We start from the raw sequence: 26,651 nt of genomic DNA, 5'->3' as shown, positions 1-26,651 counted from the left end.
GGTCAGCTGTTAAAATCGGCCAAGTTACTTACCCGCCTTGAAGCCGATTGACCAATCGCAATTTTAACTGAGCACGCGGCATGGACACCCGCCCAGAGCTGGCCGGGAGTCCAGGCTCCGTTTAAACGTGCGCATCAGGACCCAATGGCAGTTATTAGACGGCCTGAGCAGGTTTCACTGGTCAAGCTCACCGACCCGCCCTCTCACGCCATCCCTCAATCGCTTCAGAAGCACATCTAATTGTCCTTTGAACCCAAGCGCACAGATAAATTGAACGATCCCGCACTCATGGCTGGGAGCAGCACTGGGAGGGAGCATGTGTCGGAGAACTGGCGCCGTAGCCTCATAGCCCAATCTGCGGGTCACGGGTTCCCTATCGGGAGCACGGGGATGAGTGAGTTTACCCAATACCATTGTCTTTAATGCTCTGTTAACTTCAAAGGTGCCCAACTTTTCCGAACAAAGGGCCTCACTGCCAGTGAATGGGGTCTGTGTGGTTAAATAACTTCTGAAATTAGGCAGATTCATGATTTATTTACAGTAAACATCCTCACATTTATTGGAGAAACATTTCTGGCCTGCCAAACCTATTTTTTAAAATCACGACGAGGTTTCATGCATCTGAGGAGATAATGGACTCTGTGGCCAACAGATAGCTCCGGGCTATTCAATCTACAACTCTGCCTACTTTGGAATGTAAAGTGACAAGGCAAGTCCATCTTAGCTCAGCAATACCAACACGCAGGACTCATTTGTGAGACCCGCAATTTTCGCCTTTTTATTCATGCAAGAAATTTAAACTTGATGGGTGTCAGCCGTGGCTGAGTGGTAGCTCTCTTGACTCTGAGTTAGAAGGTTGTGGTTTTGAGACCCGCTCCAGAGACTTGAGCACAAATTCTCAGCTGACACTCCCAGTGCAGTACTGAGGGAGCGCTGTACTATTGGAGGTGCTATCTTTCAGATGAGACATTAAACAGAGGCCGATGTCCCAGGAGGACGTAAAAGAGCTCACGGCCACTATTTCAGAGAAGAGCAGGGGAGTTCTCCCTGGTGTCCTGACCAATATTTATCTCTCCACCAACATCACTAAAAACAGATTATCTGGTCATTATTTCATTTGTGTTTGTGGGACCTTGCTGTGCGCAAATTGGTTGCCGTGTTTCCCTACATTACAACAGCAACTATGCAAGTCCTTTCTTTCATAATTTTCATCTTCACTGCCTGGTGGTGCGGAATGCCCACCCCTTGTAGAAACCGCCCGATTTTTATCCCATTAAAGCTATTGTGCACTGGAGTGGGATGGGGCAAAATGGCTGCCACTCATTGGGAAGCAGGAGCTGTCGTCTGAGCTACCTACTGGCTGGTTAAACTGTCCAAGTTGCTTCATCCGACCCATGAGCCACGGACGTTCCACATTTCTCAAGGGGCAACTAGGGACGGGCAATGAATGCCGGCCTTGCCAGCGACGCCCACACCCCGGGAATTAATGTTTTTTAAAAACATGTGCACAGCATTTTCTCGTACCCTACCTCTGTTATGATCTGGATCGCACTGCCTGAAAGGGCGGTGGAAGCAGATTCAATTGTAAGTTTCAAAATGGAATTGGATAAATACTTGAAAAGGAAAACTTTGCAGGCCTATGGGGAAAGAGCAGATAGCGTGGAACCAATTGGATCGCTCCTTCAAAGAGCCGGCACAGGCATGATGGGCCGAGTGGCCTACTTCTGCACTGTAAGATTATCTGATTCTATCTGGCATTGGACTGAGAGACCCCACTTCACACAGCGCTGTAGTCCTGTTACCTGTCTCGATGTGACGCGTGCGGTCTCGGTCCCTTAGGAGGTAGGAGAACTCAATGCATTTCTCGTTGTTGTGGTTCCCCCTGACGCTAAAGCACAGTTCATTGACCAACGCCAGTGCGTTTCGGCAAAGCTCTTCCTCCCCGTCTCCGGACATCTCGCCACAGCATCGCTTTTGCGCCACGCACAAAAAAAACACGGCAACTTCCCGATGGGACGAAGAAGGAGGGACGGAGGTTGACGAGGTAAGGACCCTCAGCGGGAGCTGGACCTGAGGCTCAGCAGTTGCTCTGGGAACCCTCAGCTCTCCCAGATCCTAAATCTGATCACAGTCTGGGATCTTCTTGAAAGGGTCTTGGCTGAATGGGGATCGTCTTGAAAATCTCAAACCTCGAGCCTCAGTTGTTAAGTCTATGGTTCTCAACTCTGGAAAGTTGAGGAGTCCTTTCTCAATGGTGAAGCATAACAAACTGTTTGAGTTGGGCTAAAATATAACCCACAATCGTGCACGGCCCTGGCCAAACTTCGGATGGACTTGCACGGTTAACAAACCTCGGAAATTTGGCGGAGTTCTTTTTTTTCCTAGCAGACTGGGTAGAATGGAGGCCCCCTTTTTTCCCCTTCCTGGGTCAGAGTGCGCGGGGTCTTCCGGGTCCCAGAGAATTGCAAGGCTTCACCGCGGACTTTGGTTCGGACTCAAGAGCCCCCAGCTATCCCCTTGTTGTCTCGGCACAGGTCAACAAAGGCCCTTCTCATGATCTTCTCTTCTCAGAGAGCTAGAAGGAGTCTCGAATTTCAGGCGCCAAGCGATCGGATGATGCAGCAAGGTCCAAAAATTCAAGGAATGAAATCCCGTCGCTGTTCCCCCCCAAAAAACGTGATTATTGAACGATGTTTATCGTGGAACAGACGGTGATAATTCCTCAGACAGCTCTAGCAAGATTGCCTTTAATTCCCATTTCCATTTTTTGGGGGGAGAAGAGGCAACCTGCTTAAAAGGAATGACTAATCTCTCTCACAGCTGAAAGTCATCTTGAAGGTGGCCTCTCTGCTTCTTGTCCCTGCAACACAAAATGAAGCTCATAGTGAACAGTGTAAAAGGAGAATGCATTTTTCATTGGTTGCTTCATTATCACATAACACTCAGCTACCAAATATATCTCCTCCCACCTACACACAGCTTTAACGCGGAATGTCCAAAAGTAGAATTATAAGCAAGCCCAAAAAGCGGAGAGTGTGTGCTGAGTGTAATTAGAAACCAACTCAGAACTGCTCCCTTAAAGGGAAATGATGCCAGGCTCAAATACAAAATGAGAACAAGGGAACACAAAAGAAAGAGAATCGGCAGAAATTTCCTCTGGGATTCGCTGTGACTTTAGCAGAAAATGGAGTTGAAGTGCAGGTCCAAGGGGCTAAATGGCCTACTACTGTTCCTAATGTTCCTATGTTCCATATTCTCTGTCTTTCCCCTTCTCCCTCTCTCTGTCTTTCCCTTTCTCTCTCTCTCTATCTTTCCCCTTCTCTCTCTCTGTTTTGCCCCTTCCCTCTCTCTCTCTCTCTGTCTTCCCCTTCTCCCCCTCGCTCTCTTTCCCCTTCTTCCTCTCTCTCACTTTTTCCCCTTCTCCCTCTCTTTTTCCCTTCTCCCTCTCTCTCTCTTTCCCCTTCTCCCTCTCTCTCTCTCTCTTTCCCCTTCTCCCTCTCTCTCTCCCTCTCTCTCTCTCTTTCCCCTTCTCCCTCTCTCTCTCTCTTTCCTCTTCTCCCTCTCTCTCTCTCTCTTTCCCCTTCTCCCTCTCTCTCTTTCCCCTTCTCCCTCTCTCTCTCTTTCTCCTCCCTCTCTCTCTTTCTCCTTCTCCCTCTCTCTCTTTCCCCTTCCCACTCACTCTCCCATTCCTTCTTTCTGTGTTTCTCTGGATCCCTCTAATTTCTAGCTGGTTTTATGTCTTTTTCTCCCACAAGTCTCTTCATATACGTTATTAACTCCTTCCTTAGCTCTCCAGAGTTCCTGCTACAGTTATGCATGGATGAACCTTTATTCTCATTTTATTTTTCCCTCTCAGTGTAGAGAAAAAGCACATAAATCAATATAAATAATGAACTCTCTCACATCCCTGATACATTGGAACAGTAACTTTTTCTCTTTAGAGATCGGATGATGCACTGGAATGAGTAGCAGTCTCTCCCACTCCTATCATTCCTGTTTTAAATGATTAAGCCTTTCACTCTCTCCCCACACATTAACCCTTTCTCTGTACATGTTGACTCAGGTTCCAATACAGCACAGTGATACTATTAACATAGCGAGTAACCACTGGCCATTCTATCTGTTGTTACCTGTGCCTCTAACTCCAAGTACAATAATGTACCAAGGGCTCGAACTCTTAACTACTGACCCTCATCCTAATTTCTTCAATTCTCTTTCTCTCTTTCACCTGAACTCCTTGTACATGAGTGCAGGAGTATAATTCCTTGACATCTTACCTCTCTCTCTCAATTGCTCGCGTCTATTTCTCACTCCTTCCTTAAAGATGATTTTTTTTTTGGCTCTTCCACCCTGGAGGGCATCACGGCCCACCCCTTACCCAATGTCCAAACATGCACACTTTCCAGAAGGAGCTGGGAAACACTGGCCGATTTCTTCCCTCCCCAGGCCAAGAGGTGCTGAGGCCAAATGCGGCAGCCTAAGTATTGCCCTGGCTACGATCAGCTTACGTTTAGCGTGCAGAAGCTGACAGCTTAGTGTTGCAGCACGCGCCACACTTAACCACCAAACCATCTCTTGCAGTCTGAGGTAGGCTTGCTGCAGTGAGTGTATTTCTAAAACGGCCCGACTCCCACTTCTAGCCATGGACCAGTAGGTCAGGGCAGCAAATAGCTCTCATATACAGACGAAGAATTTCACAGGTTTTTATCCGCGGTCGGTGTTAAGTTTCCTGATCTAATCGTTACACAGAGTCTACAGCACACTAAAAGGCCATTGGCCCAACTGGTCTGTGCCGGTGTTTATGCTCCACACGAGCCTCCTCCCACCCTTCTTCATCTAACCCTATCAGCATATCCTTCTATTCTTTTCTCCCTCATGTGTTTATCCAGCTTCCCCTTAATTGTATCTAAGCTATTCGCCTCAATTACTCCATTGAAGTGTAGTCACTGTTGTGATGTAGGAAAAGCGACAGCCAATTTGCACACAGCAATGTTCCACAAACAGCAGTGTTATAACAACCAGAAAATCTGCGTGCAGGAGATTAAAGCATCCCATACAGTCACCAGCTGAAAGTGTTTTTGTATTCCTGCGCACGCTCTACCAGGATCCTAACTGAGAGCTGTTTTCTAGGAGTTCAGTGAGGCAGCAAGTGTTTAATTTCTCTTAACGATTCTGTAGTGTCTCTTTCTCTTTTTTAAATATCGGCTCGGATGGCCCTCAATCCTCGGCTGGTTGTTCTCCAAAAAAACCCCATCCTAGCTTAGCTTACTCAAGCACAGCGACTATATCTGCATTGTGTTTGCTAGGTTTCCTTGTATACAGAAACCTTAAGCCCACTCTTCTAAGCTCAGCCTCTGTGCTTCGGCTCAGCGGAGCAGTGAATATTTGCAACACAGCAGAATCTATTTTTAAAACCAGTGTAAGGAATAGAGGAGAACTGATCCTCTTGCATTGTGAACATAGGTCTCTTTTAGCCTCTACTCCGGGACTGGAGCATGCTATCCAGGCTGGCACTTCAGTGCAGTACTGGTGGAGTGCGGCATAGTTGAAGGTGCCGCCCTTTCAGGTGGCCTGTTAACGCCTGCTCAGGTGGGCATTAAAAGATCACACCACATCATTCAAACCAGAGCAGGGACTTCTGACCATGTCCGAGGCAGGTCCTTCCCTTGACCAACACCAGTTTAAGGGCTGAGGCTTCCAGTGGGGTTGGGCACTCGCAGGGCAGTTTCCTGACATATGTTCAGCAAATGGCAGACCCCACTGGGAGAGCCGAATTGCCCCTTCTAACTACTCATGCATCTTATGTGTCCGTGGTGTCAGTAGCTAGGTGTCAGCTGTGGTACTCTTGCCTCTGAGTCAGAAGGTTGTGGGTTTAAGCCCCACTCCAGAGACTTGAGCACAAAATCTCAGCTGATATTCCGAGTGCCAGTACTGAGGGAGTGCTGCACTGTTGGAGGTGCCATCTTTCGGATAAGATGTTAAACCGAGGTCCCGTCTGCCCTCTCAGGTGGACGTAAAAGATCCCATGGCACTACTTGAAGAACAGTAGGGGAGTTCTCCCCAGTGTTCTGGACAATATTTATCCCTCAATCAACACCTAAAACAGATTATCTGGTTATTATCACATTGCTGTTTATGGGACCTTGCTGTGCGCAAATTGGCTGTCGCGTTTCCCATATTATAACAGTGACTACACTTCAAAAGTACTCCATTGGCAAGCACTTTGGGACGTCCTGAGTTCGTGATAGGCACGATATAAATATTTACAGGGGGGGTCCCAGGAGTGTGTCAATATTTACAGGGGGGGTCCCAGGAGTGTGTCAGTATTTACAGGGGGTCCCAGGAGTGTGTCAATATTTATAGGGGGTCCCAGGAGTGTGTCAATATTTACAGGGGGTTCCAGGAGTGTGTCAGTATTTATAGGGGGTCCCATGAGTGTGTTAATATTTATAGGGGGGTCCCAGGAGTCTGTCAGTATTTACAGGGGGTTCCAGGAGTGTGTCAGTATTTATAAGGGGTCCCAGGAATTAGTTAATATTTATAGGGGGTCCCAGGAGTGTGTCAGTATTTACAGGGGGTTCCAGGAGTGTGTCAATATTTGTAGGGGGTCCCAGGAGTGTTTGTGTATTTACAGGGGATCCCAGGAGTGAGTTAATATTTACAGGGGGTCCCCGTACAGAAAATCACCCCTTTAATTGGAGCCACATTCAAAAGGCCAAGTCTCAATAGTTTAAAAGTGTCCGTGGGCCACGTAGTATATGCCGTCCATAGACACCGACGTGGCCATACAGCTGGTGCGTTGCTGTGTGACTTAGCCCCTGTGCGCAAATTAAACAGAAGCAGCCCAAGAGGGGGATACCAGCTGACTCCTGAACCCTGCCGTTCCCACTTACAACCACCTCCACCTAGCCAGCTCGGTGCCTGATGTTGCTAAGCGACAGTCCCGACAGAAATGTGCAGAGCACCAGATTAGCGGTTAAACATCTGTCTAATTATTTTCTCCTTTCTAATTTTGTTCAAACGCACAAACACACTTGCATTTATATAGCGCCTTTCACCACCACAAGACGTCCCAAAGTGCTTTACAGCCAATAAAGCATTTTTTGAAGTGTAGTCACTGTTATAATATGGGAAACGCGGCAGCCAATTTGTGCACAGCAAGGTCCCACAAACAGCAATAAGATAATTATCAGATAATTTGTTTTTTAGTGATGTTGGTTGAGGGATAAATATTGGTCAGGACCCAGGGGAGAACTCTCCTACTCTTCTTCAAATAGCAGCCATGGGTCTATCCCAGGCGTCGACAACAAAAATTTAACCCTTTTGTCTCCTTTTCGGACCAAATAGCTGGATTTCCTGCACAAGGACGCTCTGTGACCAAGCCTCTCGTCCCCAGTTAAAATCAGTCGGCTTTCTGTCATTTTTCTCCGCAAGTTGAGGAGAACTTGAGCGATAACCTTCCGTCGTCACTCTGGATATAGTCCAACAACTTTTTCCATAGCTTCAGGTCACCTGGTAGACATCTTAATTTGTTTGCTTTAATTATTCCTCTTCCTGCTCCTCCTGTCCTGCTGCTCCATGCTAATCGTCTCATATCAGTCTCATATCTCATCAAGTACGTTTCTTTTTCCCCTTTCCTCCTCTTCTGGTTCCCTCTCCGGGGCTCGGTTCACATGCAGCAATGGGGCCTCCACTATGGCCAATCTTCAAGCGCGAGGCTCAACGGCAAGTGCCACCGGGCTATTTGACCATGAAAGACCTCACCGCCAAACGCAATCTTATCCTCATCTGACTCCTTCACAAACACACACACGTTACTGGATGGCGATCTGGGGTGAGAACCTGGGCTGGTTATCCCTTCCCTAATCTAGGGGTCCCACAGTCACTTAAGGTACCCCACCTAGGGATTGAACCTCAGGACCATCCTGGTTTATAGGGGGTGGCAGAGACAGTCGGCTAAATTCTCCTCCGCAATCCCGGCCAAAATGGGGCCGGACTGTGGCGGAGAATGAGGCAGATCTGCCACCCTGGCCTGATTAAAGAAAAAATCAGAAAAAGAATATCAAATTGCCTGTGGAACCATTCCAATGCAATTTTTCTTCACATGGCGGTGTCTGGTTCTTTTAATGGGATTCACTCCTATTGTATACATGGTGCAAACTTGCTTGAAAACCTGTTCTATTTGAACCACTCACCAGCTTAGAATCATACAGCACAGAAGGAGGCCATTCGGCCCATCGTACCTGTGCCGGCACTTTGAAAGAGCTTTCCAATTAGTCCCACTCTCCCTGCTCTTTCCCCATAGTCCTACAATTTTTTCCTTTTAAGTATATATCCAGTTCCCTTTTGAAAGTTACTACTGAATCTGCAGGCAGTGCATTCCAGATCATAACTTGATGGTAAAACAATGTCTCCTCATCTCCCCCAGGTTCTTTTGCCAATTATCTTAAATTTGTGACCTTTGGTATTGGAAACAGTTTCTCCTTATTTGCTCTATCAAAACCCCTCATAATTTTGAACACCTCAGTTAAATCTCCCCATAACCATCTCTGCTCTAAGGAGAACAATTATAGCTTCTACACTCTTTCCACATAACTAAAATCCCTCATCCCTGGTATCTTTGTGGTAAATCTCCTCCTCTGCACCTTCTCCAAGGCCTTGACACCCTTCCTAAAGTGGGGTGCCCAGAATTGGACGCAATTCTCTAGCTGAGGCCTAACCAGTGATTTATAAAGGTCTAGCAAAACTTCCTGACTTTTGTACTCTGCTTTGCGCTTTGAACTATGCAATGCTGCATTGAAGAGAGATCCGGTTTGGGACAGTAGCGTCTTACCTTCTCTAGTGCTTGCCTGCTCTCTCCAATGTGGCTCAGCCTTTTCCCAGTTGGGATGGTCCCTAGATTGAACACATGATCCAGAGGATAAGGCAGTGATGTACTAATGCTATCGTTCACGTTGAGTAATTGGTCCCACCTGGGCTCAGTCTCACTGAGTAATCTTCTCACGGTGACGTCAGCAGGCAAGCGGTGAGGATACAAAATGCCACAGCCTGTGGAGGAAAAGGCAATCTCATGGGAAATTCATTTACGAAGCAGACCCACAGAGCCCAAGTCCTGGGAATAAGATCTGTTTATGGTCAAATGAATAACATGCCCTCTAAGTAGTTTATAGGATGGGTGTCAGTTATTTAGTGACATTGTTTACATGATGCAATGTCTACAATATGAATTTGAATGTATTGATCCATTGTGTGGATCAGAACTGAGCCAGTTCCTTCCCAACCACTACCAGTGCATAGATCCCAACAGACTAAATCCCTTCCCATTCATTTCCAGTGCGCAGATCCAAAGGGACCAAACCCCTTTCCCCATCACTCTTATTGTACTGATTCTAACAGACCAAACTATTCCCCATTCACTTCCTTTGTTCAGGTACCTAGGGACCATTATTTTGCATTCACTCCCAGTGTGTGGCTCCCAATGGAATAAACTCCATCCCATTCACTCCCAATGTGTGCATCCTAATGGAATAAACTTCATCCGATTCACTCCCAATGTGTGCATCCCAATGGAATAAACTCCATCCCATTCACTCCCAACGTGTGCACTCCAATGGAATAAACTCGATCCCATTCACTCCCAGTGTGTGGACTCCAATGGAATAAACTCCATCCCATTCACTCCCAGTGTGTGGATCCCAATGGACCAGACTCATTCACGTCCAGTATTAATAGAGGCCAGCAATCAAATTGTTTTTTAAAAAAAATTAATATTCAACTCAACAAGCATCAGTCTCAGACGGAAATATTTACAGGGAGAAAATACCTGATAATGTGCTGGTGTCTGTAGAATGACAGGATGCAGTGTCCTGGAATCAGTAATGGTATTACTGATTGTGTTGGTGGCCGTGCTGTCTGCCTGACCTATTGTATGTATCAATATTCAGCTTTACTGGGCTCTGGTATTTGTTGTGATTTTATTGGATTTTGTATTCATCACAGTGAGGGACTGTCTCTGCACCATCGAGCAATCCCAACAAACACTCATAGGTCAGGTACAGCACAGGTCAGATACAGGGTAAAGCTCCCTCTACACTGACCCATCAAACGCCCCCAGAGCAATTTTAGCACAGGTCAGATACAGGGTAAAGCTCCCTCTACACTGCCCCATCAAACACTCCCAGGGCAGGTACAGCACGGGTTAGATACAGAGTGGGGCTTAATTTTTCGCTGGTGCAGTTTCCCCACAGAAGGTGGGTGCAGCGGGATGTTAGCCCCCCGCCTGAATCCCTGCGTAACCCCAATACATTTTCCTGGATTGGGCCTCTTTAGACATTTGGGGTGGGCTCCCAGCGAGATCTCTGCTCTACCGAGGAGGTCCACCTGAAAAGGCGACGATGGGCCTTCTTCTCGAACCACGGGTAGCGGTCTGATACAACAACTGAAGGCAGCTAAGAGTCACCTATAGGCCCAGACTGGGTAAGGATGGCAGATTTCCTTCCCTGAAGGACATTAGTGAACCAGTTGGGTTTTTACAACAATCCGATGGCTTCATGGTGACTTTTATTGAGACCAGATTTTTATTTCCCGATTTAAAAAAAAACTGAATTCAAATTCTCAAACTGCCACAGTGGGATTTGAACTCACGTTCTCTGGATTATTTATCCATGCCTCTAAATTATCACTGCTGTACCTGTAATCTCGCTGTTCCTCTACTTCTTTTAAAGTCTTGCCATTTAGTGCACGTTTCCTCTCCTATTCCTCCTTCCAAAATGTATCACCTCACTTTCTCTGCATTAAATTTCACCTAACGTCAATCAACTAATTTCTCAACGTCCTCCTGAAGCCACTTATAGTGCTCTTCACAGTTAGCCATATTTTTGTGTCGAGTCCTGACTTTAATTTTTTTTAAAGATGTTTCTGGAGTTACTTTTATTAAGTGAGGAGAAATATTTTAACCGGGGACTGCACTGTTCGAACGCAACGCTATTAAAAATATTTAACTGTTCGGTTCAGCTCTCTGGATTACTAGTCTAGTAACATAGCCACTACACTACCATACCAACCTATAGCTCCCTCTACACCATCCCAACAGAGTGCCTTAACCTCAGCTTGAGAACACATCCCCTCTCTCCACACCCCCCCCCCCGAATGAGTGTGACACTCCAGATCCCCGTACGTAGGAACGTAGAAACAGGAGGCCATTCAGCCCCTCGAGTCTGTTCCGCCATTCAATTAGATCATAGCTGATCTGTATCTTAACTCCATCTTACCCGCCTTGGTTCCTTAACCTTTAATACCCTTGCCTGATAAAAATATACATCACTCCAACTGAGATCAGACAACTCAGCAGAGACTGGGGGGAGAGGTGGGTGGGTGGTGATGGGGGAATTTGAACATGAGACCTTCTGCTCCGTGAGGCTCAGCTGTAATCAGCATCGCCTCTGCCCACAGGGTCCGCCGAGGGGCTATCCTTCGCATTTGCTGCATGTGGAATTAAATGTGTTGGGAATAACCGCACTTTTATGACTTTTTATCGCCTCTCTTTCCCTTGGCCTACTGACTGTCTGCTAGCTCTGGTGCAAGCATTGAATTGAAAAGCAATGCAGTTACCCTGTTCCCCAATAAAATCTCCTGTCTGGAGGAGGTTATTTGGAGTCTAAGTAAAGATTTTCTTCAAACAGGAATTTTAATGCCCCTAAGCTACTTATTACTAATGGATTGATGTTCTTTTTTGCTGGCTTTGACTTTCCTTGTGTTCTTTCTTTCCTAAGGCCTCTCATTTTTCTTTTAAGACAACAAACATCCTGAGGTGTGTTAGTGATGTCACATGAGCTTCCATCGCCAGGCTGGCCATCTCTCTCTGATCCCAAATTGGTCTCCGCTGATGGAGAATGCATTTTAACGCGCTGGAAACAGGGAGGGGAAGGGAGGCCCAGTTCAGGCCTTCAAACAGTAGGCCGTTCCGTTTTCCATCTGCCACCTTTCCATCCCTTCTCCTCACCTGAAGGTCCCACCCTGTGCTAGGAACAGGTCCATAGATACTGGACACCCTCCAGTAATCTTAATCACTGCCTTTAGCAATGGAGCCATCGGAGGATGGGCAGAGGCAGAGATTGGCCCAGTCTAATAGGTGGAAAGCAGAAGCCAGTTTAATGGGTGGAGGTGGATTGTCCCAGTTTAATGGGTGGAGGTGGATTGACCCAGTTTAATGGGTGGAGGTGGATTGACCCAGTTTAATGGGTGGAGGTGGATTGACCCAGTTTAATGGGTGGAGGTGGATTGTCCCAGTTTAATGGGTGGAGGTGGATTGCCCCAGTTTAATGGGTGGAGGTGGACTGTCCCAGTTTAATGGGTGGAGGTGGATTGACCCAGTTTAATGGGTGGAGGTGGATTGTCCGAGTTTAATGGGTGGAGGTGGATTGTCCCAGTTTAATGGGTGGAGGTGGATTGTCCGAGTTTAATGGGTGGAGGTGGATTGTCCCAGTTTAATGGGTGGAGGTGGATTGTCCCAGTTTAATGGGTGGAGGTGGATTGTCCCAGTTTAATGGGTGGAGGTGGATTGCCCCAGTTTAATGGGTGGAGGTGGATTGCCCCAGTTTAATGGGTGGAGGTGGACTGTCCCAGTTTAATGCGTGGAGGTGGATTGTCCCAGTTTAATGGGTGGAGGTGGATTGTCCCAGTTTAATGCGTGGAGGTGGATTGTCCCAGTTTAATGGGTGGAGGTGGATTGTCCGAGTTTAATGGGTGGAGGTGGATTGTCCCAGTTTAATGCGTGGAGGTGGATTGTCCCAGTTTAATGGGTGGAGGTGGACTGTCCCAGTTTAATGCGTGGAGGTGGATTGTCCCAGTTTAATGGGTGGAGGTGGACTGTCCCAGTTTAATGCGTGGAGGTGGATTGTCCCAGTTTAATGGGTGGAGGTGGATTGACCCAGTTTAATGGGTGGAGGTGGATTGTCCCAGTTTAATGGGTGGAGGTGGATTGTCCCAGTTTAATGCGTGGAGGTGGATTGTCCCAGTTTAATGGGTGGAGGTGGATTGTCCGAGTTTAATGGGTGGAGGTGGATTGTCCCAGTTTAATGGGTGGAGGTGGATTGTCCCAGTTTAATGGGTGGAGGTGGATTGTCCCAGTTTAATGGGTGGAGGTGGATTGACCCAGTTTAATGGGTGGAAGTGGGATTGTCCCAGTTTAATGGGTGGAGGTGGGATTGACCGAGTTTAATGGGTGGAGGTGGATTGTCCCAGTTTAATGGGTGGAGGTGGATTGTCCCAGTTTAATGGGTGGAGGTGGATTGACCCAGTTTAATGGGTGGAAGTGGGATTGTCCCAGTTTAATGGGTGGAGGTGGGATTGACCGAGTTTAATGGGTGGAGGTGGATTGACCCAGTTTAATGGGTGGAGGTGGATTGTCCCAGTTTAATGGGTGGAGGTGGATTGTCCCAGTTTAATGGGTGGAGGTGGATTGACCCAGTTTAATGGGTGGAGGTGGATTGTCCCAGTTTAATGGGTGGAGGTGGATTGACCCAGTTTAATGGGTGGAGGTGGATTGCCCCAGTTTAATGGGTGGAGGTGGATTGACCCAGTTTAATGGGTGGAGGTGGATTGTCCCAGTTTAATGGGTGGAGGTGGATTGTCCCAGTTTAATGGGTGGAGGTGGATTGACCCAGTTTAATGGGTGGAGGTGGGATTGCCCCAGTTTAATGGGTGGAGGTGGATTGTCCCAGTTTAATGGGTGGAGGTGGATTGTCCCAGTTTAATGGGTGGAGGCTAATTGACTTAGGTTATTGGGTGGAGGCGGGATTGATGTAGTTTCATGGGGAAAGGGGATTTACTTAATTCAATCGTGGGAGCAGGGACGGGTTCGCTGTCAGTGACTGTCACGGTAAAAGCCAATTTAAAGTAAACATAAAGCAGAAGAATGAAAAAGCTTTATTGTTTTAACGCGCCGTCTTTTACATTTGAAGGGAGGGCTATTGAACCCACTGCAGATCCTACTCATGTTTAATCAATTTCCCCACTTCAAATCAGAGTCTTTAACAGAAGTCGGGTTGGGAATAGAAGGATAAAAGTATTGAAACAGACAGCAGGGAACAAATGGGGGAAGGTCCAACATGAGCTAGGGAGCTCAATTAAAGACTGCAGAAAATGATGGAGGGAGAGAAAGAGAGAAAAGCAGGCACAAAGAAGGACAATGAGAAGAAAGCTAGGGATGGACAGAGGAGAGAACTAGGAGGGACAGGTAGAGGAGAGAGAGGACAGCGACAAGGTGGCACAATAAAGTGAAAGAAAGGAGAGAGAGAGAGGACAGAGACTGTAAGGGACAATGAGGTGAAAGGAGTCAAGGAGGGTCAGAGGGGAGAGAAAAGTGGGAATCAAGGAGAAACAGAGATTAGAAAGTGGAGAGACAGAAGGGGGGGCACGAAGGGGAAAAGCGAGGAAGGGCAGAGGAGGGAGAACATAGGAACATAGGAAAAGGGGAAGAGAGAGAAGGCAGAGTAGGGGATAGAGAGGGAAAAGAGAGGGACAGAGGGAAAAGAGGGGGCGAGCAGATGGGGAGGAGAGGAGAGAGAAGGGAAATGAGGAAAGAGAGAAAAGAAAAAGAGAGAAGGGAAGGGGAGAGATAGATTGGAGAGAGATAGATGAAGAAAGCAGAGGAACAGAAAAAGAATAGTGAAGGGGAGAGGGTAAGGGAAGGGGGGGAGAGGGTAAGGGAAGGTGGGGAGAGGGTAAGGGAAGGTGGGGAGAGGGTAAGGGAAGGTGGGGAGAGGGCAGGGGAGACAGGTAGGGTGAGTTGGGAGGGATTTGAAGGTGGAGGGGAAGGGAGAGAAGAGGAAAGTGCAGGGGAGAGAGGGAGGGGAGGAAAGGGGGGTTTGGGAAAGAAAGGTGAGGGAGGTGGTGCAGGAGGGAGAAAGGAAGAAGGAGAGGAGAGGAGCGAGGGAGAGGTAGTGGGAGAGAGGTGGAGGGGATGGAGAGGGAGCTAATGGGTAGGGGAGAGACAGAGAGAGGGGGAGAGGGAAGTGAAAAGGATGAGGCACAATGGGGAAAGCTCGTCAGACAAAGGTCAGGGCTAGGGAAGCGCAGGATGCAGCACGCGCTGTGTTAACAGTTAGATACAATCAGAAATTAGTGTCACTCGCATTACTGGTACACATCACATCCCTTGTACTTGGGTACCTGTTTTCCGGGGGGGGGCAGCAGAGGGTCTGGGGGGAGAAGGAGGGAGAAGGTTGGGGGGCTGCATTGTCGTTGGACTCGTAAACTAACAGAGGGACTTGTCGGCACAAAACGGTTAAATGATAGATAAGCGCTCACAAAAACCCAACAAATTAAAGATTCTTTCTTTTTAAGCCTGCATCAGAATCCCGGCACAAAACAAAAGCGGGGAGCAATGACAAAGTGGAATATTCTACCTGTCTTTAACAGGATAGAGCGAGAAGCTTAGCCTGAATTCCGGTTCTCAAAACGCACAAAGTGATCAATGGAGACGCCCGCTGCGTTTGAAAAGAGAAAAAAAAACATGCCAAATAAATACCTGTTTTCTTTCCCCCCACCCCCAAAAAAAATCGCTCCGGAGTTTTTGCAGCCAACTCTTCCGAGTTGGTGCTGAGGCCTTGATCAGAACCGGTGGTGCAAGGAGGTTCTCAGACTTGTATCCAGGTGTTTTGCTGAGCTGCTGTTCCAGGTCTCTCGCTCCTGTGTTGTAATCTTCAATCAATGATTTGTTTTCTTTGAGTGCAGTGGGGTGGCGGGAGGGTGGGTGGCGGGAGGGTGGAGGTGGGAGAGCCAGGTTATTACACCCACCCCTCACTCTCTCTCTCACTCTCTCTGCTCCTTTCTTCCTCGTGTGGGGAAAGCAGACTGTTTTCTGTGTACATATATATATATATATATTCTTAATAGATCCTCAGTCAGTTTGGTCCAGGTTTTGAGCAGTAGGAGTTAAGTCTCTAGTCCTGAGCTGCATCAGGCTTTGTAGAATTGTATTCCTCTCTCTCTCCTTCCCTCTTCCTCTCCCTTTAGCTTGGGAGGATTTATATTTTGCTTTGTATTACAACAGATTTCTTTTTTCCCCCTCTTTTCCTTTCAGTCCCTAGATTCTCTGAGACTTTAAGGAGCTCTGAGCCTCTCCAGCTTCCTCCCAGCGTGCTGGTGCAGTTTCCTCATTCAGATGTAGTCCTTGAACAGAGACTGTCTGTTCCTCTTCTCACATTAATCCTTCCTCCCACTTGAAGCTATTAGTGGGCTGCACCAGATCCAGGAGCCTTAAAATCGTCAGGTCCCCGCTGGTATTGCTCCTTCTCCTCCTCTGTATTACAGGCAGGAAGCGTTCCCACATTCCTATAAACAGCCTCCCTCTCTCTCGCTCTCCCTCGCTCTGAATTAAGTGTGGATTGGGTCAGGTGCTGTGTAGGATTCTCTCTCTCTTTCTGGTCCCTCCTCCTGGTAAGGCTTTGTGTGTGTGGTTCACACCAGCCCCTTGCTTGACCAGTTTACAGCCCACAGATCCTTTCTGTTCCATACCAGCCTCTCATGATATGTGGGGCAGCTTTGGTCTGATATAGTGTCAAGACCTCTCCCCCCACCCCGGCCCCTTTCTTTTCTTTCTAACTCTCACGTTCTTACGAGGAATTCATGTTCTGTGTTTCACATCACTTTTAACACACAAATCTCCTCTGCGCCCCCTCCCCCGCTGTGATAGGCATCTCAATCTGATATGGTAGGCAGCTGAATATTCTCCCTGCTTTGCTTCCTGCAGTAACTTGTACTGTAGCACACAAGGGATCAGGTGCTTTGCCCCTGATGGAGCCATGGGGAGTTTTGCCCTCTGTTTCCTGAGAATGTGACTGGAATGGATTCAGTCGGTTATGCTGGAATATCCTCAACAGCGTCTGTCTCTTTCTTTTGTTAAGCTCTGGCTGCAGAAGTAGCTTCTCTGGGGCTTTTATTTCTGGGGTCTGCTCTCCAGCAAAAAAGGGGGTTAATGGGATCAGCTCAGTCCAAGGGAAGGGGAATGAAACAAAAGCAGCAGGTTTCACTCTCCCCTTTCCCTTCATCTTTCTGCCTTCTCTCCATCTTTTACTCCTATTCTCTGACTGAACACATTCATTGTAAGCATTTCATTGAATGACTACCCTACCCTTGTTAAAAGGGAGACCACTGAGATTTGGAGAATCAATTCTCAGCACTGCAAAATATAATAAATTCTACCAGTTATTCCAGTACAGATATTGAACCTTTTTTAATGTCCACCATATATTACAGACTTTTCAATTAATTTGCTGCAACCCTTATTCCAGTTACATTGGCAACATTGACAGGACCTGTACAGTCAGGGTTTGTGCATGCAAGCTATAATACATCGCAATATCAGCAGAATCTGTCCCCAGTTTATTCTGTGCAATTTTCTCAGTAAACGTGTCAGAGAGTGCAAAGTTCCCATTTGTGTTTTCGCTTGAATCCATCTCCGCTTTAGTGCAGACCCCCTTCCGTCCTCTGCTTCCCTGACCTGCAGGCCCAGCCAGCCTGTAGTTCCGCCCTCAGCCTCACAGAGGGCGCGCTTGCACAGGACGCCGGTGAGTTTGCACGATCAGAACTGTTAAAGGGGACGGACGCCGGGTCAGATCTTTTAAAGGGGCACTGCCTTCACCTGAAAAAACAAAAGTGCTTGGGTAAATCTTTCCTTATTTGTTTACAAAGGCACAACATGGGGACACAAATCGCACCATGATGCATCATTGAGCAATTTGATAAGGAAAACAAAATATCATGGGGTTCTTCTCCCCCCCTTCCCTTGCTAAACAAGTAGTGATTTGCCACACACTTTATTTAAGAACTTGAGGTGAAGGGGCAAGGGCCACAGTGCTGTACACCACCACGGTTGAAAAAGAGCAGGAGCGAAGACGAGGCAAATGAGGAATTAGTGGTTAAGTGACGCCAAGCTTGGGTTTTCAAAACATGAGCTCAAGTTAGATACGGAGTAAAGCTCCCTCTACACTACCCCATCAAACACTCCCAGGGCAGATACAGCACGGGTTAGATACAGAGTAAAGCTCCCTCTACACTGTCCTATCAAACACTCCCAGGGCAGGTACAGCACGGGTTAGATACAGAGTAAAGCTCCCTCTACACTGTCCTATCAAACACTCCCAGGGCAGGTACAGCACAGGTTAGATACAGAGTAAAGCTCCCTCTACACTGTCCTATCAAACACTCCCAGGGCAGGTACAGCACAGGTTAGATACAGAGTAAAGCTCCCTCTACACTAGCTCCAGAAGAGGACATCCTATTATACCAGTTTATCATTTCCTCTGCCCTTACTGAGGAAGATTAGCAATGAGGGGCCCATTAGAGGCAATTGTGAGCTGGCACATGTAGGATTGCAACTGCCTATGCTCTCAATTTATGTACGATCCTTATGGCGTACGACACTAGTGACACTAATATCCCATCAGTCTGGCTTTATACCCTGGTTCAAAAAGGTGATAGGTCAGTGTGTATACACTGCACCTTCCCAGTGCCCCTGATTCCCAGAGGTTAAATCGTACACTGACAGAATGACCGACATGTATATTTTGACACATTCTCACAGTTGGTAGATTTTGTTTCAGGTGCCATGAATAATTGATCAGGTCACACAGTGACTAGTGAAGCGTTAAGTTTCCATTTAATTGTGCATCAGCAGATTTAACTAATAGTCTTTAAAATGCCTAGTGAGGTGTTCAATTCTCCTGACTCCAGATCCCACACACACCCGACTCCCGATCCCACACACACCTGACTCCAGATCCCACACTCACCCGACTCCCGATCCCACACTCACCTGACTCCAGATCCCACACAAACCCGACTCCAGATCCACACACACCCGACTCCAGATCCACACACACCCGACTCCAGATCCCACACAAACCCGACTCCAGATCCCACACACACTCGACTCCAGATCCCACACTCACCCGACTCCAGATCCCACACACACCCGACTCCAGATCCCACACACACCCGACTCCAGATCCCACACAAACCCGACTCCAGATCCCACACACACTCGACTCCAGATCCCACACTCACCCGACTCCAGATCCCACACAAACCCGACTCCAGATCCCACACACACTAGACTCCAGATCCCACACTCACCCGACTCCAGATCCCACACAAACCCGACTCCAGATCCCACACACACTCGACTCCAGATCCCACACTCACCCGACTCCAGATCCCACACAAACCCGACTCCAGATCCCACACACACTCGACTCCAGATCCCACACTCACCCGACTCCAGATCCCACACAAACCCGACTCCAGATCCCACACACACTCGACTCCTGATCCCACACTCACCCGACTCGCGATCCCACACTCACCCGACTCCCGATCCCACACTCACCCGACTCCCGATCCCACACTCACCCGACTCCAGATCCCACACACACCTGACTCCTGATCCCACACTCACCCGACTCGCGATCCCACACACACCTGACTCCAGATCCCACACACACCCGACTCCTGATCCCACACACACCCGACTCCTGATCCCACACACACCCGACTCCTGATCCCACACACACCCGACTCCTGATCCCACACTCACCCGACTCCCGATCCCACACTCACCTGACTCCAGATCCCACACAAACCCGACTCCAGATCCACACACACCCGACTCCAGATCCACACACACCCGACTCCAGATCCCACACACACCCGACTCCAGATCCCACACACACCCGACTCCAGATCCCACACACACCCGACTCCAGATCCCACACACACTCGAGTCCAGATCCCACACAAACCCAACTCCAGATCCCACACACACCCGACTCCAGATCCCACACACACTCGACTCCAGATCCCACACAAACCCGACTCCAGATCCCACACAAACCCGACTCCAGATCCCACACACACCCGACTCCAGATCCCACACAAACCCGACTCCAGATCCCACACACACTCGACTCCAGATCCCACACACACCCGACTCCAGATCCCACACACACCCGACTCCAGATCCCACACACACCCGACTCCAGATCCCACACAAACCCGACTCCAGATCCCACACACACTCGACTCCAGATCCCACACTCACCCGACTCCAGATCCCACACAAACCCGACTCCAGATCCCACACACACTCGACTCCAGATCCCACACTCACCCGACTCCAGATCCCACACAAACCCGACTCCAGATCCCACACACACTCGACTCCAGATCCCACACTCACCCGACTCCAGATCCCACACAAACCCGACTCCAGATCCCACACACACCCGACTCCCGATCCCACACTCACCCGACTCCAGATCCCACACACACCCGACTCCCGATCCCACACTCACCCGACTCCAGATCCCACACTCACCCGACTCGCGATCCCACACTCACCCGACTCCCGATCCCACACACACCTGACTCCAGATCCCACACACACCCGACTCGCGATCCCACACACACCTGACTCCAGATCCCACACACACCTGACTCCTGATCCCACACTCACCCGACTCCTGATCCCACACTCACCCGACTCGCGATCCCACACTCACCTGACTCCTGATCCCACACTCACCCGACTCCCGATCCCACACTCACCCGACTCCAGATCCCACACACACCCGACTCCTGATCCCACACTCACCCGACTCGCGATCCCACACTCACCCGACTCCCGATCCCACACTCACCCGACTCCAGATCCCACACACACCCGACTCCTGATCCCACACTCACCCGACTCCCGATCCCACACTCACCCGACTCCAGATCCCACACACACCCGACTCCTGATCCCACACTCACCCGACTCGCGATCCCACACTCACCCGACTCGCGATCCCACACTCACCCGACTCCCGATCCCACACTCACCCGACTCCAGATCCCACACACACCCGACTCCTGATCCCACACTCACCCGACTCCCGATCCCACACTCACCCGACTCCAGATCCCACACACACCCGACTCCTGATCCCACACTCACCCGACTCGCGATCCCACACTCACCCGACTCCCGATCCCACACTCACCCGACTCCAGATCCCACACTCACCCGACTCCTGATCCCACACTCACCCGACTCCCGATCCCACACACACCCGACTCCAGATCCCACACACACCCGACTCCAGATCCCACACTCACCCGACTTGCAATCACAAACACACACCCAACTCCTGATCACAGACACCCAACTCCTGATCACAAACACACACCCAACTCCTGATCACAAACACACCTGACTCCTGATCACACACAGCCAACTCCTGATCACACACACAGCCGACTCCTGATCACACACAGCCAACTCCTGATCACACACACACCCGACTCCTGATCACACACACAGCCGACTCCTGATCACACACACACCCGACTCCTGATCTTTACCGAATTAAAGATTAATCTCCAGGACACTGCTGCGAACAACCCGGAAGAAAAATCATCGGGGTATTAAAGAAATAGTTTTTAAGATTTTCTTTGAACACTTCTGTTTATTTGTTATAAAAATATTGGAGATGGGGCAGAAAAGGCTGTTTGACTGAGTGTCAAGAATCATCCAATCGGGTAACGAGGTGTCTGCTCGATTTCCGTTTGGCTGTGGAAAGGCGGGGCACCGCGAGGATGGACATGTTGGGTAACCAATGGGGGGAAAGTAGGGGGCGGGGCAGTTGGAGGCAAGAGGTCATGTGATGAAACCTCCAGGGTAACGTCCAACCAGAGTTGGCAACCCTACCCAGGGGCCTCCTGGAGATTCCGATATCTCCATGGAGTAGGCACCTCTGTCGCTCCCCTTACACCCGTCACTTAAATGGCCCCGTCTGCCCTCTCAGGTGGACGCATAAGATCCCATTGCACTATTTCAAAGAAAAACGGGGGAGTTCTCCAAGGTGATGTGGCCAAAATTTATCCAAAATTTATCCATCAATCAACATCACTAAACAGATTACAAATTGTTGTTTGAGGGACCTTGCTGTGCGCAAATTGGCTGCCACGTTTCCTACATTACAACAGTGACTACACTGCAAAAGTACTTCATTGGCTGTAAAGCACTTTGGGACGTCCTGAGGTTGGGAAAGGCACTATATAAATGCAAATCTTCTCTCCCAGACTTTGGGACAAGGCCGGAAGCCAGATCAGAGCAACAGTTCAAAGGGTGAGTTCAAGTGAAATGGGCCTGTTTCAATTTGCTGCCGGGGCGTCTATTGCAGGGCAGACGGTCTCATGGGCTCAGTAGGGTTTTGCTAGAGTTCAATCGCTCCCTCACTGTGCGATGTCCCAGTAATGTTTACATTCCACGGGCTCTATGCTTGTCTCAGGGCATTCACGATGTGCCCATTAATGCAGGAGACAGCACGTGTTAATTATTTTTTTATTTGGTGATTAATGCCCCAGAGACCATTTGATTCGGAGGTTTCTTTCCTGATTGAAAAGACTGGAGTGCAGATGCAAATGTCTCAGTGCCCTGGGGCATTCGATGCGTTCCCAACTCTCTCCGGCTCTCAGTGTGTGTCAGCAAGGCGTGTGCATTGACTTGTATGAAGTGATGACCAGCTCCTCCATCACCAACACAGCTGGCCTGAAAGGTCTTAACTATCAGTTGTTCTGCTGTATTGGGATGACAGCCTACTCCTATCACATGGTTACACAGGAGCTAACACTGAGACACACACACACACACGGGCCGTACAGTACCAGACGGGAGTGAATCGTTCCCTTCTTCCCAGTGTGTACCGTACACGTACAGGAGCCGACACTGAGTCACACATGGGCTGTACAGTATTTAAGGCAGTGAATTGTTCCCTTCTACCCTGTGTATACTGTACATGTACAGAAGCTGACACTGAGTCACACACGGGCCGTACAGTATCAGATGGGAGTGAATTAGAATCATAGAATGGTTACAGAATAGAAGGAGGCCATTTGGCCTATCGAGCCCGTGCTGGCTCTTTGTAAGAGCAATCCAGGTAGTCCCATTCCCCCGCTCTTTCCCTGTAGCCCTGCAAATTTTTTTCCCTTCAGGTATTTATGTTCCTTTTTGAAAGCCATGATTGAATCTGCTTCCACCACCCCTTCAGGCAGTGCATTCCAGATCATAACTACTCGCTGCATAAAAAAGTTTTTCCTCATGTCGCCTTTGGTTCTTTTGCCAATCACCTTAAATCTGTGTCCTCTGGTTCTCGACCCTTCCGCCAATGGGAACAGTTTCTCTTTATCTAAACCCTTCTACCCTGTGTATACCGTATATGTACAGGAGCCGACACTGAGACCCACACAAGCCGCAGAGTACCAGATGGGAGTGAATTATTACATCTATCTCCTTCTTTCAAGTTGTATGTTTTACCGTTGACATATAGAATGTTTCCTGCGTACCTTTGTGACAGGGGAATCGTAAAGGATGCCTGAAGTGTCCTCAACACTCACAATCCTAACATAAAATTAGAATAGCAAATCAGATTGCTTGGATGCTCTGTTATGGTTTCTCCTGTAGGCTCAGCGCAGGGCTGAGGGGAGGTGGAAGGGAGGCGGGCCGAGATTAATATTCGACACCAGACCACATCTGACTCCCACTCAACATCTGGCGAGCTCTGAAGTGAGCACAGCTGGAAATGCAGCTCTCGGCTGGAGACAGGATAGAAAGCCTTCCGCCAACAACATTTATTGTAGGTTTAGTAAGGTTACTGTGCTCATTAACACAAGGGGTGCCAGTGCTGTGGAATGAAAGAGGGATCGAACACATCAAAGGAGACAGGCCATTTAACAAAGCCAAACCCCTACCCACGCTTCACGGAATATTTTCAGTTTGACGACCTGGGCACAGGGCAGTAGTCAATTTCTGACAAACCCCTCCACGCACTCCTCCCCCATCGTCCAGGTTTCTCACCCAGTGTCAGGGATCAGTGCATGGGCCCCAGCTATTCACAATATATATCAATGATTTGGATGAGGGAACTAAATGTAACATTTGCAGACGACACAAAGCCGGGGTGGAATGTGAGCTGTGAGGAGGCACAGCCCAGATTAGATACAGAATAAAGCTCCCTCTACGCTGTCCCATCAAACACTCCCAGGGCAGGTACAGCACGGTTTAGATGCAGAGTGAAGCTCCCTCTACACTGTCCCATCAAATACTCCCAGGTCAGATACAGCATGGGTTAGATACAGAGTAAAGCTCCCTCTACACTGCCCCATCAAACTGTCTCAAGTCAGGCAAATGGGTTAGATACAGTGGCCCGAAATTCCTGGGGTTGGAGAGCATGTAAGTTACATTTATGACCGAAGGACAGCGAGGGCGGTGGGGTTGGGCAATGGAATATGGGCCTGGATCATGGCTCTGTCGAGATTCCACCCCATTTGGACCGGACCATTAAATTATAGTCAGGGGATCCTTCCCCTACTTCAAGGATTTGGGGTGAGGACTCCTGAATTCTCCCGGAAATTCCTCCCTTTACACCCTTGAAAGGCCTCAGTGGAATTCACGCCAGTTTCGACCTTGGCCTGAGTCAACCTTGGGGCCTTCTAAATGCTCCAAGCCTTCGCTAGAGTAATCAATCTCTTCTTTCTTGCAGGGCAAGCTCGCCCACAATAACAGGGAGCAGACAGCCACGCATCATCTCTGTGCTGTCCCCATTTGAAGAGTATTTAGCAGACAAACACTTGCCAAAATAGCCAACGACTTGGCCCAAAAAGCACCCCAGAAGCCTAGAACGACTAGACATGGGTCGGAGATCGGACGTGGGACGGAGATTGGGCATGGGATGGAGATTGGAAGAGGGATGGAGATTGGATGTGGGAAGGAGATTGGATGTGGGATGGGGGTTGGACGTGGGACAGAGTTTGGGCGTGGGATGGAGATTAGACAAGAGATGGAGTTTCGATGTGGGATGGAGATTAGACATCAGACGGAGATTGGACGTGGGACAGAGACTGGATGTGGGATGGAGATTGGACAAGGGACAAAGAGCAGAATATCGAATGGAGCTATCAACATCGGACGGAAACGTGAACGAGGGACATGTCTCCTGGTTACAAAGCTTTAGTTACATGAAATTATTTATTCAGGTTCAGTTGATTGATTGGAGCTTTGAAGCTTCTGGGGGGTTGGGGGGTTGCGGGGAGGAGGACAGAGTTGGGCCTGGCTCCTGCGGCTGTGCTTAAACTTCCTGCCTCTTCTGTCGGTGCTAGGCCCTGCTCCTGTATAGCACTGGGGCGCAGAGCCCCAGGAAAATTGGGCCTACAAGGTAGAATCAACTTCTTGGCCTACAAAGCAACATTCCAAGGGTAGTCTTTTGGGAAAGTAGGCAGAGGAGAATATGCTTCCTCCAGAGATTTTATTTTTGGTCAGATGCGATTTCTTTTCTCTTATGTATATTTGTTTCAGGGCGTGTGGCTGTGTCATTTGACTAAAACCTAACTCCAAGTGGGTTTCTAACCTTGCACATGCGTCCATTATTACAGCCTCACAGACCTGAAGCACGCTCAGCCTGAGTGATGAGTGCTAAGGCAATGCTCTGAATAATGGAAGGGCCCCGTTTATCATTCCTGTCATACGCAGCCATACTCCTACCCATTCAGTTAATGCGATTGGTACTGAACCAATCTGTTGTCATGGCAACTGTTTCAAGGACTCTCTTCTTTGTGCCTGTGTCTCTCACTCACACAACACGTTGCCTCCATCTCCCGCAGTTTTTCTTTCTGTCTGTCTTTCTCTCTTAAAAGTGCAAGCGGAAAAGAAGGGTGATTCAGGGTTGGGGGGAAACGAGGGAGCAGGTTTCCTATATTCTCGGGCCAATTCTTGGGCCTGTGCCAAGCTGATCGCAGCTGGAGAGTTAATGGGGGCTTCCGTGTTAAGAAAGGGCTGAGTCAGTCAGAATTCCTTATCTTGACCACTATAAAATGACTCTTGCAGGAAACTGCATGTGTGTGGTCATAGGGTGAGGGCAGGACCGGGCACAGCTGTGATGCCCTTCATGGTGGAATGACCTGCTAATATTCAAACCTAGATTATCCTACATGGGCACAGTTTGTACTTGAATGCCTTGAAGTGGGTGTAAAGTGAACCCTCAAATGATAGTCTGCAGTTTGCACCCAATTTTCCACAATCAGCTCATTGTCATGTTTATGCATAGCGCCAGGTTTCAACTGGAAGTGTTCAGGGAGCAACAACAACTTGTGTTTGTATAGCGCCTTTAATGTACTAAAACGTCCCAAGGCGCTTCACGGAAGCGTAAATCAGACAAAAATTGACACCGAGCCGCATAAGGAGATATTAGGACAGGTGACCAAAAGCTTGGTCAAAGAGGTAGGCTCTTAAAGAAGGAGAGAGAGAGGTGGAGAGGTTTGGGGAGGGAATTTTAGGGGCAACCTAAGAAATTGACATTGGCCTTGCTGCTGGGACACATGGGGTTGGAAGGTCTGAGGGGGCCAGGCAGCAAGGCCTCCCTTTCTCCTGCAGCCTCCCAACGGATATTCGGGCCTGGAAGCCTCATGCTCGCCAATAGCAGCCAGAAGGCCATAAGACCAATGGTCAGTCCAGTGGCTGTGGGCCTCTCAGGACCAAGGTGACACTTCTGTTCCTCCTCCAGGGGACAGACCTGTGACAGCAGTACGAACGAGACATACTCATGACCCAGTCC

General features: G+C 48.8%; 2 protein-coding genes across 5 annotated transcripts in view; one reads left to right on the top strand and one right to left on the bottom strand.

Moving 5' to 3' along the window:
- Nucleotides 1–1,999, bottom strand: part of syt3 (synaptotagmin III) — a 43,759-nt gene extending 41,760 nt beyond the window's left edge. Inside the window, exon 1 of the mRNA XM_067974476.1 lies at nt 1,803–1,999. Coding sequence (XP_067830577.1) covers nt 1,803–1,956 — 154 coding nt within the window. The 5' untranslated portion in view covers nt 1,957–1,999. The remainder of the gene's footprint in view (nt 1–1,802) is intronic.
- LOC137305613 (putative uncharacterized protein C19orf81 homolog) overlaps nt 1–26,651 on the top strand; it is a 158,498-nt gene that overhangs the window by 100,412 nt on the left and 31,435 nt on the right. The gene's annotated exons all lie outside the window — the stretch shown is intronic.

Source organism: Heptranchias perlo, chromosome 40 (genome assembly GCF_035084215.1).
Source record: "Heptranchias perlo isolate sHepPer1 chromosome 40, sHepPer1.hap1, whole genome shotgun sequence".
NCBI lineage: Eukaryota > Metazoa > Chordata > Chondrichthyes > Hexanchiformes > Hexanchidae > Heptranchias > Heptranchias perlo.
The sequence above is the reverse complement of the archived record's forward strand: the minus strand, read 5'-3'. Positions and strand labels throughout refer to the sequence as shown.